This window comes from Pteropus alecto, unplaced genomic scaffold, assembly GCF_000325575.1.
Source record: "Pteropus alecto unplaced genomic scaffold, ASM32557v1 scaffold40, whole genome shotgun sequence".
Taxonomy (NCBI): domain Eukaryota; kingdom Metazoa; phylum Chordata; class Mammalia; order Chiroptera; family Pteropodidae; genus Pteropus; species Pteropus alecto.
Window position 1 is genome coordinate 4370416 of NW_006431919.1, and position 20137 is coordinate 4390552.

A 20137-nucleotide genomic window follows, 5' to 3' on the forward strand; every position below is an offset into this window, starting at 1 on the left:
AACAGTGCCTGGCTCACAGCAGTTCTCTATCCCTGACAGTTTTCTTCACCTTTTGCTTTTACCCACTGTAGCAAAACTGTTTACTGCATCCACAGGGTTGTTTCTTGACGTCATGTACTTTACTGTGGGAAGCCCTAGCTCAGTGTTTCTCAAAGTATGAGGTCTGAACCAGCAGCATCCGTATTACCTAGGACCTTGTTAGAAATGCAACTTCTCAGGTCTCGCCTCAGACCCACTGAATCAAGAAACTCTGCCAGTTGTGTTTTTAAAAGCCCTCCAGGTGATTCCGAGGCAGGTTCAAGTTTGAGAACCACTGTCTTAAGATGTTAGTTCAAGTAAATAATTTTAAGCACTTGTGAAATGCTCACACTTCACAGTGCTTTCACATATTTGAATTCATTTGACCCTCAGAAAACAATCCTGTCAAATATGTTAAACAAAAATCATTATGTCATTCCTCTGTTTTTTTCAAGGAGGAAATTTATATCCAAAAAGACAGCTGTCTCACTTAAGGCCACATGGTCAGACGGTAGTAGAGCAGAGCAGGCAGGTCAGTTTTCCCAGGCCAGCTTTGCCCTTTGCCATCCCGCAGAGTTCCACTAACTACTCAGCTGCTGGAAATCAGCTCCCTAGACCTCTCAGTCTTTGTGAAACAAGCTCAAATACTGCTGCTTTGCACAAGCGACCTTCCCTCCCTGGACTTGACTTTCTTATCTGTAAAATGAGGTCATTGAAATTAGCATCTCCTGCTATGTGTGCATCCTACACACGTGGGTCCCTTTTGATGCCCAGGGATCCATGGCCAAATAATTTTGGAAATAATGTATCCACTTATCCCTCTTGGAAATTCTCAGTGCATAGTGGTCTTTTAAAAGTTCTGGGAAGTCCTATCCAAAAATAACCTGCTTAAATTTGTGTTTCCCAATGGGTTTTTTTTTGTTGTTATAACATCCTTACAGAAATAATCTTCCATGAAACAAATCTTGGAACTGCTGAATGAACTAAACACTAAGATGATGTGGTTCTGTAATTTTTCCAGTCCACAGTCCAGTTTATTAACTCATATCAGGAGGCATAAAACAAATCCATTCAGCTCCTGCTACCACTTTCAAAGCCGGTTTTATTCACCTCACTTTCGGGTAACTTGGGTCCAATCCCTCTAAGTCATTTCTCCTCCATTCCTTTTCTATCTTGCTAGGTTCATTAAAAAAAAAAAAGGGGTAGATATCTTCTCCCTTGCACTGGCTTGTAAGTGTTTGTAAAAATTATCAAGATTTACCAAGCACATGTTAGAAGAAAAATTACTATGAAATTCACACCTGACTCCACACTGCTTTACAGAAAGTTTCTTTCTATAAGTGAGAACTTAAGTCATTCTGAAGCCAGACTTTTTATTCCACTTGAAGCTCTTTCTCAGTAAGCCCAGCCAATGAGAGTAAGCAGAGGAAACCTAAGCAACACCAGCAAGCAGCAGCTAAGCGGGGCCCTCACCTCACGGCATCTGTCGCCAGCCTCACATCTGGACTGTTGCAGAGCATCATAAGAGAAAGCCGTGGGGCTCAAACAGACTTGCATAGACATGTCTCTCCTTTTAAAAATGAGTGTTGTGGCATCTGTTCATGGAACCCTCTTGGGTTTCCAGGATCTCTTGATCTCAGGCCAATAGAACAGTGGATTTTATCGCATAGATGCCAGAGCTTCTGCCATTAGGAAGAGGTAGAGGAAAGACCGGAGCGAGGCTGGAGATTCCACGTGCTTGATGCCTCAGGATGAGCATTTCTTGCAACCCTCTTGTGTTAACGTGCCGACTTCAAATTTTTTAAAGTGAATTATTTGTGTATTTCTTAGCAGTCTTCCTGAAAAAAAAAAATAGCAGTGATGCTACTTTTTCTTCTCTCCACCAGGCCTTTACTCACGTGCTTCCTCCTCCTGGAATGTGTTCTATGCCAGAGCAACCTGTCAAAATACTCCTCTTCCTTAAGTGCCAGATTTATATGTCATCTCTTTGATGACGCAGCCTCTGATCTTCCCAGCCAGAATTAATCCCTCCCTGGTCTCCTGTAGCATTTTGTATTTCTTAGATAGCACACATCCAGCTACTTTGTAGACTGAAAATTTGTGTGTGTGTGTGTATGTGTGCATATGTGCGTGTGTATACCAGTCTCTCCTACTAGTTTATAATTCCCTGAGTGTAGGGACCATAGCTTACCATAGCTTCCAGCCTAGGCCCTGCACATACTAAGTGCCCAATAAGTGTTTATTGAATTAAATTTGCCTTCACCACCTTGTTAGCCAGGACTATCTTGGTTGCAGGTAAAAGAGACCCAATCCAAACTGGCTTAGACAAAGAGAAAGATTGGTTCATGTTCCTAGGGACAAACATTAGAATATATTGGCACATACAATCCTAGGGAGTTCAAGGTAAGCCCTGAATATGGGGTGGCCCAAATTACCTCATCACGGATCAGCTTCTGCATCTCTCATTCTGACTCTCAGAGCTAATGCTTACTAAAATTACTCAGTCCTGTTCCATCCTTGAATGAATCATTCTGGCAGAGGGAGTGGAGTCTACCGATGACCAAACCTTGGTTATATGTTTCACCACGTAACCACGGTGATCAGCCCCATTTGAACCATGGTGATCAGCCCCATTTGAACCAGGAGGACTGAGCGTGGTGCAGGAGTGGTCCTTCTAGCAGAGGAAGGAGGCATGACGGCTAGGCAGCAAAACAACAGATATCACAACAGCCCCCTTACAGTAAGAGATGAAGATGCCCTTGACAATTAGAACTGTCAAACAATGGGATAACCTCTCCTGCAAGATACTGAGCTGATCATCCATTTGTCAGAAATATTTTGTAGAGACTAGGAGGGTCTGGACTTCTAAGGTTCTCTTAATGCTCACATCCTTTAAAACATATTTACAGTGACGAGAGAAACAAAGAGAACAGAACACTATGGAGCATGACTGCATTTTTTCTTCTATTTTTTTCCCCCAGAGAGCAGATGTGGCCGTGGCCCCTTTAACAATCACCTTGGTCCGGGAAGAGGTGATAGACTTCTCCAAGCCATTTATGAGTTTGGGGATCTCCATCATGATAAAAAAGCCACAGAAGTCCAAGCCAGGGGTCTTCTCCTTCCTCGACCCTTTGGCTTATGAGATTTGGATGTGCATCGTGTTTGCCTACATTGGAGTGAGTGTCGTCCTTTTCCTGGTCAGCCGCTTCAGTCCCTATGAATGGCACAGTGAAGAGTTTGAGGAAGGCCGGGACCAGACAACCAGTGACCAGTCCAATGAGTTTGGGATCTTCAACAGTCTGTGGTTCTCACTGGGAGCCTTCATGCAGCAAGGATGTGACATTTCTCCCAGGTCAGTGCTCTTCTCAATTCCTTTGCTCAATGCTATGTTTTTCTTGGAAAAAACAAATACTAGAAAGTTAAGGGATAGGAATTATTTGTGGAACTGGTCGTGTTCAGTTTTTCAACTCTGCTTCACATTGCATGCTATGGATTATCTGGATGCATCCTGTGTCTGGGCCAGCTCTGTCTGCTGTCTGGTTGATGTGCTCTGTCAGGATTGATGGACATAATCACAACTCTGATGTTCTGTAGCTGAAAAGTACAAAGGAAGGATGGGGGAACAGTATGGTACAACTAACATTTATTGAGGACCTGCCATCTGCCAGCCAAGGTTGAGTCTTCTACATGCATGTATCTCATTGAAACTTCACAGAAGCATATGGTAGGACTCTCATTATATCTCCTTTTATGAATGAGGAATCACAGAAATGTTGAATATCATGCCAAGGTTAAACGGCTAGTCACGAGGTGAATTGAGATTCAGACCACCATCCGGTACTATTTCTAAATGGTAAGTAGAAGGGGCACTGAATTATGAGTACGTTCTAGTACTGGCTCTAGTACACTCTGTGTGGCCCTGAGTAAGTCACCTGACCCCCCCAAAAACCGTGGCATCTTCATTTTTAAGAAAAAAGAGTTCTCTTTTTCTTGGTTCTGAGAAAGACCTTGGAAATAATCTAGTTCCAATGCTGATATAAATCTGTTTCTTGCGGTTCGAAAATGAGGTTCTTAGAGATGCCTCAAATATTACGCTGTGAGTACTGGTGACCAAATCAGGGAGGAAATGAAGTGGCTGTATTTTTGTCTGTTTTATATATTGGACATATGAAAAGTATTTTTTTTTTTGATATAGGATTCTGATGCGAAGGAAGGAAGGAAGGAAGGAAGGAAGGAAGGAAGGAAGGAAGGAAGGAAGGAAGGAACGAAGGAAGTAAGGAAGGAAGGAAGGAAGGAAGGAAGGAAGGAAGGAAGGAAGGAAGGGTAGAAAATGGTGGAGAAGAATTTGAAAACTACTAGTCTAGACCAATTCTCACATTTATTCTCCTGTCTTTGTGTAATGTTCTTTCAAGTACATTCTGAGATGTCCATGCCACAAATCCACTCCAATTTACCTGATAAATAGGCACTGACTGTATTTTCTTTTGCAATTGCATAATCTTTTTCCAGTAGGAGGCAGTCCCTCGTTGATTACCAAGTTTCTAAGCTTGCAAGGAGGCATGATTAAGAATTTTGCCTGCCACAGATAGATTTGCACACGTGCTCACTTTCTGAGGGCATAATTGCACATGTGTCAAGGACATGTGCTGGAGGTATCTTTACCACAGATAAGATTATTTTGCATTTGAGTATCAATGAGGATCAATATTCCTAAGTAGCGGTGGAATAAAATCTTCCTGAGAAGCTTTCCACAAGACTCATTTTGCCTACTCTGTAATTTAGATATTCTCATTGTTCACCATTATAATTTTGTTTTTCTTTAAATAAGAACACAGTTGGGGGTGGGGGTGTGTGGGAGAGGAGGTGTGAGACTGGATACTTGGCCAATACTGGCAAACACATGGTGAAGAGTAGATAAAACCAAGCAGGGGAAGGGCTTGCTTAAAAATAAATCAGTCCGGTGGATAAACAGCAGGAAGAAAGAAATGATTCGTATCTAGTCAGGGTAATGTAGGGCTATCAAAACATGCGTGTGTCTCAAAAGACCTACAAGCTTGTTTTTTATGTATTCGTTTCTTCCTCAGTGGACATCTTACCTCTTAATGGCACCCTTGTGGTCTGACGAGGTGGCTGACAGCTGAGTCCTCTGCTGAGCATGTTTTTGTTGGACCTGCACAGAGCTTGGCAATGGTTGTCCAAAACTGAGTGGCAGCTGCCCTGTGCAGCCGATCCGTGCATTCCCCACTTCGGCACAGCCCCATGCTTTCATTCCTGTTACTCAACTGGCCTCAGGGAGGGTGCTTGAGTTTGTCACCTCTGGCTGCGAGAGGGTTTTCCAACTGTGTTTCCAGGACTTCTGAGGGTTTCACTGGGGCATCTTAGGAATGGATACTGAGGTGCAGATGAGACTGAGTGAGAACATATATGGCCTCTCTTCACCCAATCTTTAATAAAACTACTCCACTCGATTCTGCTGTTATTTCACTGGTAAAATGGAAAAAAGGGTTCTACCTCGAGTATTGTTATAAGATTAAAAAGGGATTGATACACGTAGACCCCATAACAGTATCTAGCCAGCAAAGAGAACGCACTATAAAACTCATGCTTTTTTTTTTAATTACTTTGTTGATTTTATATACTGGGTTTCTACAAAACTTCACTAGAAGAAAGGGTTCTCACACTGATTTTAAAACCACTGGACTTCTTTCTTCTGGAGAAGTCCAGGGACAAATCAGAAATGGTCAGTGGTTCCCTCCAGACCACAATACTTAGCTTCCCGAGACTCCTCCTCAGAGGAACTGGGATGAAGATATTATTATTTTGCATTAAAAGGTCTGACAGACATAGGCGTAAACCTCCCAGAATAAGGTATTTTATCCACCGAGATAGTCTCTTCCTTATAGAGCCTACCCGCACCAATCCCAGAGCCTAAGGGCTGAAGAAACCCCTTAAGAGTCACAATATACATCATGGTGTTTCTTGAAAATACATGCTAAACAAAAAAAGGCATATACTTCATCTCGCTAGAGCTGGACAAAAAGACAAGGACACTTAAATGGTGATCAGAGCCAGAGATCAACCAGACAACTGCAAACCCCATGGAAGCTGCTGCTGCTGCTGCTGCTGTTATTGTTGTTGCTTGTTGTTGTTGTTGTTGTTGTCATTGTGTTGTTTACACATTTCCGGATGAAGTCAATCAGTTTTATGGTATGCATAGCACGATGTTAGACACTCTGGGTGCTATGGTGGGAGGTACTTTTAAGGAGCTCGTGTACATCAAACACCCTTTCGAATGAACTTCAATTAATTGTCCTTGCTATTTACTTAAAGAATATAGCATAAATCCTCGCTAATTTAGAATTGGGGGAACTAAGTCTCATTTGAATTGTATCTGCATTCATACACAAGTGACTCTCTCTCTTTTTAAGCTCTTCAAAATTCATCTTAAAGCCAACGAAATTTGGCCCAATGTGGTTGCCTGCAAGCAACAAAATAGTCTGACTAACCTGACCACAGTCATATAAATAGATAGAGTTACATTTCTCCCATTATAAGAAAAATAGAGGCAGACAATGAAGCCAGGAGTAGCTGTTCTGTGATTTTTTTCCTTCGTATTCACAAGATGGCTGGTCCCAGATACTGTGTCCATAGTCAAGCATCAAGAAGAGGAAGAAGTGTCTCCAGCCATTTCTGTCTCTTTGAATCAAGAAACAAAAGCTTAACAGAATATTCCTCACCCCAAGCAGGTGTCTAGTCGTATCTCATTAGTCAGAGAAGCAGCCAGTGGTCACTTCTAGAGACAAAGGAGGCCAGGAACGCAAGAGTTTAGATGCTCTAGCCTCTAGAGTAGAGGTTTAGGAATGGATGTTGGGGCATCAATCAGCAGCATTGTCCAAAGTCAATGTTTTCTACACCAGCACCATGGATAGATAAAATAATATGGCACATTTAATGACGTGTACCAATCAGCGCTACTGAAATGCTTTAAAGACTCTTCCCTTTTTCCTTTAAAATGTCTATATGAAAATTTGGTTTTGTGTAACCTATTTTAACATTCAAAGTTAAAATTCGCTGTAGCTTTGATCACAGATAAGAACGCCATCCATGAATTGACTTGTAGGTCTGCTTCTTATGCCCAAAGATCTATTTTTAATACATATTTTAGATTTATTTTTTCATAGAGAGGAACATTTTGAGAAGGGATATATTAAAAGAGAGACAAAAATCATCACAGTCAAAATTTCTCTTTGGTTCCCTCAACTTTCCTTTTCATACCTTTTCCCTTCTTTGCAGCCAGTGTCATTTATTTATTCAAAAGATGTTATTAATTGCCTATGACATAGATGGCATGGTACTAGGTGCTGAGGATATGAAGATATGTTGATGATGGAGCATGCGCGTGGGAATATTTGCTTCAAGGAGCTGGTAGTATCATGGTATAAAACAGGCATTAAACAAGAAATTGTGAATGTATAAATTGTGATATGCTATGAATAAAACGAATCTATTGTAGCAATAGATAAGGGAAGTGGAACTAACGGGGACTTACTTAGGGTATTCTAAGAAGGTTTCTCTGACGAGCTGATAGGTAAAACGCTAGGTTTATTATAACCGAGAGTCATAACAGCCCTATGCAAAGGCCCTTAGGTAGAAAGGAGCTCAGTGTTTTCAAGGATGGAAGGAGTGACCAGTGTGTCTGAATTGTAGTGAATGAGGAAGGTAGGGCTTTGAGATAACATTAAAGAAGTAGGTGAAGACAGAGCATATAGGGCCCCGTGGCCGTGGTATAGATTTGGAGTTTTACTCTGAAGGGGAATCAAGAAGTGGCCGTGGTATAGATTTGGAGTTTTACTCTGAAGGGGAATCTATACCCGTGGCCGTGGTATAGATTTGGAGTTTTACAATGTCTTTACAGTGGAAAGACATTGGAGAGTTTTAAGCAAAGGAAGAATTGATTTACATGCTAAAATACCACTTTGGGGAGCTATGAGCCAAATGAATTAAAGCAGAGAATAGTCAAGAATGGAAGCAGAGGGACCAAGTAAGATGCTCTCATGGCCATCCAGGGGAAATTATAGTGCTGGAAGTTATGATGGTTGTGGAGATGGATATTTGGTCTACTTTGAAATTAAAATTAACAGTACTTTCCGATGGACTGGATCCGTGTGGGTGATGAGAGGGAAGCATCAATGGTGAATCCAAGAGGTCAGAAGCTTTTGGAAAACATGAAACTGCAGTAGCAGAGACATTTAGCTCAGTGGGATCATTAGGATGATTGAGGTTATCTATCTCATGTTACAGAGGAGGAAACACACCCAAGAGGAGAATTTTCTCTAAGGTAATTGAGGCAATACCCCTGACCTGTTGATATCCAGTCCAGTGCTACGTACCGTACAGTCTCAACTGAGGCTCCATTGCCTGCAAGCGAACTAAAAATGAGCCTCTTCAGCTCTTTATTCCCACAGCCCCCACTTCCCCATTGGCTTTCCCATGGGATCAGAACTTTTCTGGGTTCAGGTGACCTTCGTAAGGAGAATGAGAGGGATTTGGAAGGTCTTAGAGGAATGGAGGAAAATAAGAAATTACGACTCCAGCTTTCAGAACTCTCTCTTTTATTCCTGATCTTAAAATGTATCAGCATGTATGATAATTATCTCCACCTAGTGAAGATAATTAACCTCAGTGAGAAGTCTCAAGCGGAGGAGTGATGGCACTTTGGAGATCTCCAGGAACCCTATACCACAGCCCCCCAGCTAATGGACTTGTTGAGGGGCTTATAGCGGATTTGCCATGGGAACAGGGTGGCCAATGAGCGGAGCCCAAACTGATAACAAATGACAGCCTGACCTTTGCATTCACACACAAATTCCATAGCAACCAATATGCCTCTGCAATGAGAGATGAGGAGAAACCTGCCCCTCTAACCTCCCGCTCTCCCTCTAAACCTCCCAGAGATAGACAAGCAAACCCTCTCTTCTTGCTCACCTTGATGTCGTTTGAGTGGTGCAGAAGAAAGAAGGGATGCTGAGACCAAATATTCATGGAAGCAGCCTGAAATTATTAACTATTTCACCTTTAGAAAACATAAGCCCCATTTTAAGACATAGATTCATTGCTGCAAAGAACAGCAAGTACCACAAAGGTTTGTAGACAATTATTTAAGTAATCTGTGATAGATGTTTTGAGTCTTGGGACTAGCAATGGGGGTTTATGCTAGACCCCTTGCATCAGAATCACCTAGATATCTGACAAAATTCAGGTGCCCAGATTCTGCAGTTGAAGAGGAGGAATACATATATTTTATGAGTCCTCTCCTTCCCCCAGGGCATGGGCATTAAAGTTTGAAAGTCGTTGAACTAGGATGTTGTCTAGGGATGTCAGTTTAAAGGTGCAGAAGCAAAGTCCATGAGTCAGCCAAAACTGATGCCAATCAACAGCCAGAACACTGAGTCCAGGGTCTGCCCACTCAATGCCCTGTGGTATGTCAACTGCTAGATGAGCGAGGCCCTGGGCACATAGGAAGCAATTGTGGCTACTGAAGGCAGAGGCCTTGCCACTGACCCTGCCTCCTCGCACCAGAAGGAGCTCACAAAGAGATTCAGCAGAGTGCATTCCCCTTGATCGTGTTTCTCTACCATTAGCAAGCAATGCCAACACAGAGGCGCTGGACCAAGGGTGGGGATTCTGCCATCATGGCAGGTGTGTTCTGTGCATGAATTGTCTGAGAGCGGCCCCCATCACTGGGTGGCTCCCCACCCCAATGTCTCCTTCCTTTTCAACTTCAATCCTCTGCTACCTGATGGCAAGACCAAGAGCCAGGCTATGATACTGAGCAGTTTCACAGACCATTGAGAAGCACAATGGTCCAAGTTTCAGAAGCTCCAAAAGCTACATGAAAGTATGAAAATGAATGCAGTGGCAGGGTAAAAGCTTCCCTAGATACACAACTGAAAAGCATCATTTTCTACACCTCAGCCAGCAGTTCTGGCCATCAGCAAGGGGAAGTCAAATTGCTTGCTCTCTATAGATTGCTCTGGAAGTCCTATGTTTGAACAGTTTAATTGGAGAGATTATTTTTCCTCCAAAATGACAATAGGCAAATTTTTAGAAAGTGTTTCACAGAGCTGAAAGAGATATTTAGGACCATTTACTCATTCGTTAACTATTTATTTGCCCTCTAGAGCTTCGCTTCTAGTGAAGGAGGCAAGCAATAAACAAAATAAAATGTAATTAGCACCCCTCATTCCAATTTGATAGGTGAAGATTCTGGCTTACAGTGAGGGAAGGAACTTAGCCAAGGTCACACAAATAATTAGTATAAGCTCAGTAACACAAGAATGCAGGTCAGCTGGGGGCTGTGGTGAACTGGGGAATGCATGTGTCAGCTAAAGAGGGCAACTCCCACTCAGTTCTGGACAGTCATTGCCATGGGAACTCTGTGCAGATGAAGCAAAACATGCCTAGGTTCAGCTTGTAAGGCACCAGTTGGAGACCCCTGGGAGAATGATGGGGAGTATGAAATACTACTGTATTAATGTATTTTTAATACTACTATATTAATACTGTATTTAATACTACTGTATTAATACTACTGTATTAATGTATCTTTAATGTATTTAGACACACTGGGAATATCATATTTACATATTTTTAAAAGGATTCCCTTCTCCCTTCCCCCCTTCATTTTTGGTTCCAAACATACAATCTGATTGCTATGTTTTTCTTTTCTTTCATGTGTCTTGGAAAATCCAGGCCATGGGTGGGTTGTACTAGAAGAAAGATGGTCCCCAGGTCTATATCCAGAAAGGCCTTCCCAAGGCTACATCCTCCCAGGTTCTACATTTTCCTGGTGAGAACTCCCTGTTGTTTATTTTTTAACTCTCTCTGGAAATACAGCATCTGAGATGAAGAAACCCATTGTTCACCTGGAAAGAAGTACTAAATTCTATATAGGGAAAAATGAAAGCATAACTAATTGAATTGATGGAGAATGTGTACTCAGACTCCTTGATGGTTTTGAATATGAGTTATATACACCATCCAACCGTGGCAAGTAAATACTTGTACCCTAGCTATGTCCAAGGGAGATAATAGATAAATTATGCCCAAGGTACCTAACATAAAGTAAATGGTGTCAAGCACATGAATGCAGAAATGACACATCTAGGTGATGACCATCACTATGATTATCTGGTGGCTTAAGGAATGAGGACTTTAAAATAAGGAGGCACAGAAAAATGTCTTACCCAAGGGGGGGAAAAACAAGAACAGCTGTTGTCACAGGGAGGCTGACCCATACTGTTGGAAGGGGAGCTTTGGAGAGGCCACCCTGTGGTTTTGGCCGGGAGGTGACTGTGGGCATAGGGTGGGTCCCATAGTCAGAGCCAAGAGCTGGAGAGGGCATGTTTTTAACTGTAGCGCATTAGGGATGAATGGTTGCGGGGGCAGCGGGGAGGCCAAAAGGATCACAACGGGCCTTAAAATTGCTGAGGTGAGAATCAGCTGCAGTCTACACATTTATCTTACAGAAAGAGTTATGCAAATGTGACAAGATGTAGATATAAGGATGTTCATTTTACTGCTGTTAAAAAGCCGGAAGTAGCCCACTGTCCATCAGTAGAAGTCTGAGGAAAGAAGTGATTGCTCATCATCCAGTGTAACACAATACAGCTGCTAAGGTGGATGAGCAAGGATGTCCGTGCTGCTTTGCAAAGATCTTCAGGGTTGCACAGCAGGGAAATGATGGGTTCTGGTCCCAAATTATAGGCTCTTTTCACTGCACCATGCTGCCTCTCTGGAACATAGGGAACTAGGGGAATGTGTAACCAAGGGCTAAATTCTGTGGTGTGTAGATTTGGTGCCAGAATTTTTCTGAGAAAGGAAAAAAGAATGTGGGCTGCAGTGAAAAGAGACTTATGGGAAGCATTGGACTGTGCCTTGAAAGATGAGATAATATTTTCTACAAAAGCAAAGAAAAATAAAGAGGGACATTTCTGGTGGGGCTCACCATGAGAAGAGGTACTGAAGCAGGCAGGTGTTGAGGTGTGGGACCTGTCAATCAAAGTCATCCCTAGGAACTCATTGGCCAAAGGTTCAGAGCTCACAAAGTTTAATCATACACCCAGTACCATGACTTTGGGGGCCCTCTAACCTGAATCAAAGCCATTAAAATGTCACCCAAAAAACACATAGAATCTAAAATGGGCTATGTTTGGCTAGTTCTTCAGTTGCCACCAATAAGTCACTTCCAACTCCCTGTGCAGTACCTGTACTGATTGTGCTAAGATTTGGTTAACCATGGATGGAACCATGTCAGCCGGGTCTAATTTCTGGAATCCAGAAAGTCCTGCCTGGATACTCAAGGAGTCCCAGCCACTGCTGCTGCCAGGTTATTTATCTCCCAAGCAGCGGGCAGAAGCGGCTGTCAGGCAGAAGGATGCCTTCCTCTTTGTGGCGTTCTGGCTGGGCACTTATTTGATATTCATCTCTTTCATGTCCTTTCTCTGTATAGGTGCCCATTCTAGACATGAGGAGAGAGAATGAAGCAGGAGTTTATTTTGTTTTGTTTCTGGTTACTGTGGTTATGTATTTAGAGGATTATTCAGTCAGATGTTTTAATTGAGCATCACTTAGGATTTAAGCTTTGCCTTAAGTGCAATGCTAAGCATTATGGCACATGTGAAGAAGCAAGAAACATGAGTTCAGACCTATGACTTTATAAGTCAGTAGAAGAATCAGTATATACAAGAAAAAAGGTATATAATAAAGCAGAATATATATGTGAATAATTTACAACTACAGAATTTATAACTAATAGGAAGAGAAGAGAGAAAGATCACTGAGGACTAAAATGATCTGGGTTAGCTGAGTAGAGAAGGAGACATCGGCTAGTCCCAAGGAATAAAGCTAGACTTACAGAAAAACTCCAGGCAAGTGGGTCAGGGCAGCGGGGGAGGGGAAAAGAGTCCAAGCAAAGAAGGGGAGATGGCTGTGTTTTGAGACCAAGTATCTCATTTATTCAGACAGACCTGGGTTTGGATCTAGTCCGCCAGTTATGTGCGATAATAACACTTGACCTAGTACTTAACTGCCAAGCCTGCTTCCTCAAGTTTTGAAAAGGGGCCTAATACTAATATCATAGGATATGATATACGGGAGCAAACAAAAGCTAAAGTGTGTTACCTAGTGCCCAACATATACCAAATGTTCAAAAGATCTTAATTTTCTTTCCCTTCTTTTGTGTTAAATACTTTATTTCCTTTCTACTTTGTCCCTGGCTTCCTACCAATCATTTATCCTTTGCTAAGAGCTTTCTGAGACTCACTGATGTGCATCTCCTTCTCAGGCTATGCTCCTGGCCCAGCATCAGCCAGAGGGAAGTCCGGAGGCTATTCCCAGGAGAAGGGGGAAGGCTGCCAGGTGCCGTGTTATGACTCAAGGATGTTGACAGAATTATTTATTTGATCCCAGGATTATTCCTCAGCTCAAGCCTGTACAGGACCTAGATCTGAGCTCCTGCCTACTTCCCTAGCATAACTTGTCTCCTGGGCAGTGACTCTTCCTTGCCAAGCCGCACTGACCACTAGCCCTCTCCTGATCTCCTTGGTACTTGATTTTGTTTCTTAGCAGTCAGCATTATAGGAGTTTTCTCTGCATTCCAGAGTGACAGATACTAATTTTGCAGAACTTGTAAATATGCAAGGCTTTTCAACAGAGTAGTTCAGAGCACTAGCTCTGGCGTTAGACCTGAGCTTAATTCTTTTCTTACACTAATTTGCTGTGTGACCCTGGGCAACTAGCTTTGCAACTCAGGGCCTCTGTTACTATCACTGCATAACAAGCCACCCCAAACATGTGGTATAAAACAACCACCATTTTATTATGCTTATGGATTCCATGGGTCAGGAAAATTTGAAAAGGGGCACAGTAAGATGGCTTATCTCTGCTTAAGGATGTCTAGGACCTCAGATGGATAAAACTAAATGAATGGATGACTTGATAGCTGTGGGATAGAACTGCCTGAAGGCTCACTCATCCACACAGCTGACGGTTGAGGTTGCTGTCCTGAACACAGCACACACCCTCTCCATGCTCTGCTTAGGCTTCCTCACAGGATGATGGCTGGGTTCCAAGAACAAATTTCCAAAGAGAAATGGGCAGAAGGTGTCTTATCTTTCATGGACTCACCTCAGAATCACATAGTGTGAGTTCTGCTATAGATACAAGCCCAGCCATATCAAAAGGGAAGAAACATAATTTCTATTATTCAGAAGGACAAGTGTTAAATCATGTTGTAAGAAGAACACATGGAATGGGAGAGGGGTTATTGTGCTGGTCTAAAAAAATACAATCTGCCACACCTTATACATAAAATGAAGATAATACATTTTAGAATCATTGTAAATATTAAATGGGATAAGGCATTTTATAATCTAGATTCAGATGAAGTATGTTTGTTGCAAATAACTCAAGGGACCCTTGACAAACAATGACTAATTTTTCAAAAGACTGATGTTTAGATTTCAACACTTTTCAGGATATGTAGGGCCTTGAACTTTATCATAATCCCTGGAGGCAAATGAAAAGGGATAGGAGGAACAGAAGAGCTACGTGTATTCTCATTTTGCAGGTCAGAATACTGAAATAAGCAAGGTCATTACCTTGCTTTTTTGAGACTGTGTATGCTGTTCTGACTTTCCACAGCCAAGGATCCCCATATTTAGGCAGTATTTTTCCAAAGAATCAGCAAAGCAGGACAATCAGAGTTAGCAAACTTGAGTTGCTGTGCCTTCACATCCCTGCATCGAGGGGTAAAGCCGAGGTGAACAGAATAGAAGGGGTGTGGTTTGTTTTCGCTCAGCAGAGCTATGTGTAGGGAGCCTGGCTGGACAAGCACAGGAGTCAGAAGAGACAACTGTAGCCAAGTGGGCAAATCACTTTCCTTCCTCAGATCCCAGACATCAGTCTGAATGGTTTTACATTCTACAATGGAAAGTTTATCCTACTGAGCCCCTTTGATCAGTTCTCTTTTTTGTTTGGAGAATACACAGAAATAAGAAACATCAGGTTTTTGCTTTCATGATGTCCATAGTCTAATTGGGGAGATAACACTAACCTTCAAAGGGACAGTGAACTTACCAAGCTCAGGTGTATCCTCAGCCCCAAATGTCATCCTTGGACGATTCAAAAAGTAGAGATGGATATTGGTAGAAGGTCAGTTCTCATCTACCCATCCAGCTGAAGAAAGAGAAAGGATTGACACGTCATTAAACCAGAAGCAAATCCATCTGGCCAATGGCTCATTCATTTTACCATATCTGTTGCATCAAAACTCAAGGGAGAAAAGAAATTTTTCATACTTATATAGAGAAGATTCATACCTTATTATTTTAAACTTCAATCTCTTTTTCAATCAATGGTCTTTTTCTCTTAAATTTGATGTAACATGCTGACCAAAGGAAGATTTTAATTGGAGATAGATTTTTCTAATATCTTCCCCTTTTGACACGATTTTTAAAATTTTATTGAGTTATAACACAAATTAGGGCACAATCATAAATATACAGCTCAATTAATTTTCATAAAGTGAAAACACCTATGTAATCAGAACTCAAATTACATTGTTTCATTCAGTATTGTTTTCTTATAGCATTGATGAGATGCTGTAGGAACTTAACTCGTTTCTATCAAGCAGTCTATGATAAAACTGATTTCGTTATGTCATTTCACTTAAAGTCACAGAAACTATCAATGATGATAAGAGAGGACTTACTATAGAATAACACCAGAATCTCAAGCACCTTCTCCATGTAAGAGTAACCATTATTCTAACTTCTGATGTTTAGATTAATTTTACTAATTGAGCTGTTTTTTACTCTCATAAGTAGAATCGTACAATATGTATTCTTTTGTGTCTGGCTCTTTTTGCTCAATATAGTGTTTTGAGATTCATCGCATGTCATCACATACAGTTCTAATCCATTGTCTCATTTTTGTATAGTGTTTCATTTTGTGGATATACCACAATTTCTTTATTCACAAATAAATCCAGAAGTGTGACTATATTTGCAGATAAACATTTGGTTATTCCAGTGTGAAGCCATTATAAATAATGCTGCTATAAGTATTCTTGTAAAAGATTATTCTGATGAACATACTTGAAATTCTGTTCTAAGAGAGGAATTCCTAGGCCACGTTATTTATAATTTCCTATTGTAGATTCTGCCAAACTATTTTCTGAAAACAAATTTACACTCTTATCAGCAATGTATATGAGTTATAGATATTCTACATCTGCCTTTTTCATTTTAGCAAGTGGGTGTGTTATATCATATTATAGTTTTGCATTTACCTGATGTCTAGTACCTTTTACATGTTTATTAGCCATTTTCATAGCCTCTTTTATTAAGTTCCTTTGTAGGTCTCTTACCTATTCTTCTGTTAGGTTATCTGTCTTTTTCTAATTATTGTGGAAGCATTCTTTACATATCCTTGATACACGTTTTTTCCCCCAGATGTCTGTATTATCAATGCCTTCTAATCTGTGGTTTGTCTTTTCACTCTCTTGGCAGTGTTATGTGATGAACAGAAATACATATGTTTAATGTCTGTCTAACAACTATTTTCCTTTATGGCTAGCAGTTGCTGTGTCTTGCTTAAGAAGTCTCTGCCTACCTCAAAGTCATGAAAATACTCATCTATGATTTCTTTTGAAATTTTACCTTTCACATTTAGATCTATGTATCACATAGATACGTGCAACATAGAGTGTCAAGATGATGATGATGACGATGATGATTGCACATGGATAGTCGTCACATAGATACGTGCAACATAAAGTGTCAAGATGATGATGACGATGATGATTGCACATGGATAGTCCATGTGCAGCTAGCACCATTTATTGAACAGGCCATCCTTTTTCTCCATTGCATGCCCCCTTTCTCATAAATCAGGTCACTAAATACATGTTGGTCAGTTCCGAGACTACTGATTCTGTTCTGTTGATATACTTATCTATTCTTGCCCCTATACCACTCTATCTAAATTAGTATAACTTTATAATAAGTCTTGATAACTAGCAACCACATGTCTGTGAAGTCTACTCGTGGGCACTGAAACAGAGGCTGGATGATTCTATTGGGTGTGGGAGGTGTAAAGGGATTCTCTTCACGCAGAGTCTCATAAGAGATCGTGTCTGCAGCATTTTCTAACTGTGAGATAGTATGATTACACTGGTGCACCAATGATTGCGGTTTTTCTCAAAAGCTAGAACAAGTCAATAACTGAGACTCTGTCAGTGATTTCCTGGACACTGTTTCAAAACACCTGAAAGTGATGGATAAAGCTGAGGACACTTCTGAGTAGTGTTCTCGAACATGGAGCATGCAAAACTCTAGAGACTTCCAGAGAAAGGCAGAGAGGGAATAATCCTCTTTCATTTAAATTAACCTAAATGAAGAAACTGCATATCAAATGAGACAGAAGGTACTGAGGAACAAAAAGAAATTTGTTATACTTTCAAAACATGCTTGCTTTTATTGACTCTTAGTCTCAACTCAATGTATGAAGAAAGCTGTGGATTGCATTGGCACACCATTAGAGAAATGAACAAGTAAAAAAAAATGTAGATTTTCTTTCAGGTAGCATGTTTTGTGCCAGTTGAGTCTCAGGTTATTTCTCAGTAGTGGATGTGTTGGGGCAGTTCCACTAGGGGTACTGACTGCTGTGAATCACCAGCTCTCTCTGCACATGATAAAAAATAAAAATAACTCTCAGAAAAAGCAAACTCACCCATAGCTTTGAATCACAGAGCAAAAATTGTTCTGTGCAAAATTTGGTTCCATTTTATCTTGTGAATTTTTACCCCTGTTTATGTCAACCACAGTGAAATGCAATGGCTTTGAAAATGATAAACAATATTCCCTTTCTACTGCAGCAAAACAAAATCCCCTACACTCAATAAATCAAAACTGTACCTGACAAAAATTGAACAATTCAATCATTTGCTGAAACCTTTAAAACTCTCAAACTTTTTTAGTTCTTCTGTAAACAATTCAATCAGTTTTAGCAAAGTGTGTCTCAGGCACCTACAGCGGACTCAGGACTAGGCTGAGTGGGAGAGTCTTAAGGAGAATAACATGTGGTCTCTACACACACACACACACACACACACACTAATTCAGTGGAAAAAAATGCCCATCCTTCAGCACTATAGCAGTCTTTACATGCTATTACAGTTACTTGATCAATACCTACCTATCTCCTAGGCTATTCCTTCTGAAATTTTTTTGTGCACAGAAATTATCTAGGGATCTTGTTAAAATGAGGTTCGAATTCAGTAGGTTTGGGGTAGGGTGTAAGATTTTGAATTTCCAACAAACCGCCAGGTGAAGCCATTGCTGCACCTTGAATAGTAAAGCTCTAGGCAGACTCTTGTGGAGGGGTGAGGGCCTCACTGTCTTGCCCGCCACTATAATCCAGCACTTACCACAGGGCCTTGATGAATACATGTTAAATGAAAAAGTAAGTGAATAAATGTCAAGGTATTACTTGTGATTTGCATTTATCATTACGTTTTTATATTGGCAGATATAAGAAAAGTTTAGCAGTATGGGCATAAATACAAAAATAAGAATAGTCATGGGCTTACGAAGAAGGCATCTGATGGAGAGATGTGAAAAGCAACATAGGACAGCATTATCAAATTCTAAAGGGTTTTGAAACCAGGCAAAGGACTAAATGTTAGGGAGGAAATAAAGAATAAATCAGTAAGTTCATAAATAGAAAAATGATGGGCTGACAGTTTTCTTTTGAGATGCTTAGTCTGGTGGCATTGGGCAGCCTGAGAAGAAGAGCCATAGGCAGCATATTGTTGCATTAATCTAAAAAGGAGATCATAAGATCCCAGAGTAGCTTCTAGGCAGTTAGGAGGGAGAAAGGAGGAACCGATGAATTGCACCTATATTTCAATGGGATGATCCTTTCTCTTCCTTTGTATCACACTTCAACTGCTCTGACTCAGCCAAGTCATCATAGCACTATAAACTAGCTTTAGCCATTTGAGATTTTAGATCTCAGACTCCAAGGTTACTAGAACATAGGGCTTTGTCAGTCATGAGGTCAGATGTGCCTAGGGATGAGGTTCAAGTGAGAAACGCTTCCTTCTTCCAGGCTCTCTCCCTAAAGCCACACTGCACACTTCAAATCTAGCCCTCTAATCACCTTGATCAGACTCTATTCATTCTTCTACAACACTGCAGGATAAAGCCTAAGCCTCTGAACGGGGCCTTCAAAGTTCTTTAAAGTCTGGCTTCTACTTTCCTCTCCTTGTCTGTATCTCTCTATCTCTGTCTCTCTCTATCTACCTTTACCTCTCCTATATTCTGGGCTTTCTTATGTTTCTTATGTTGTATCCCAAACTCCTGGACCCTCTTTGAATTTTCACCTCCCTGTCTCTTTGCCTGGAGAGTCTATCCCACTCCTTTTCAGTTTAGTGGACTCATTCTCCAAACCCAGCTCAAATATCACTCTCTGAGGGGAGTCTTCCCTGATCTCCTCCGCTCCACCTGCTAGGACAGCTCTTGCCTCAGAACTCCCATGTATTTTTCATGTGCTTCTATTAATTCTTAGGACACTGTCTGTGATTCTATAATTTCTTTCTTTTTCTCAACTAGAATGTGAGCTCCCTAAAAAGCAGAACTCAATTTTTATTTATCTCTATATCCCAGTTTCCACTGGTGCATAGCAGTCAGTCTGTAAAAGTCCATGTCTGTATATGGCACTCATGGAAGTTCAAGAATGTCACTAAGGCCCCCTATTAGAAAACAAAAATATTTGCAAGGATGCTTTGACTGTGGCATGCTATTCAGAGGGTGGATAATCTAAAGCAGAAGCCAAGGGAATCCATACCACGGGACTCAGATCAAAAGACGAAGTGGATTCCGGTGCAGACACCAGGACCATGGAGAGCTCCCAGTGATTCGGCCTGACTCTGGGCCCTGTAATCTGAATTCGCTATGACGGTTTATTTCACTTGTCAAACCAATAAAACTTAGTGGAACATGGTTTTGAGCCACTGACATAAACCATGAGAATCACTGTCGAAACTATATATTGT

General features: G+C 41.1%; 1 protein-coding gene across 5 annotated transcripts in view; it reads left to right on the forward strand.

Moving 5' to 3' along the window:
- The window catches only part of GRIA1 (glutamate ionotropic receptor AMPA type subunit 1), a 284539-nt gene that overhangs the window by 196966 nt on the left and 67436 nt on the right, over positions 1 to 20137 (forward strand). For all 5 annotated transcript variants that reach the window (XM_006906438.1, XM_006906437.1, XM_006906439.1 and 2 more), the window contains one exon: positions 3000 to 3370. In XM_006906438.1, the coding sequence (XP_006906500.1) occupies positions 3000 to 3370 (371 nt within the window). The remainder of the gene's footprint in view (positions 1 to 2999; positions 3371 to 20137) is intronic.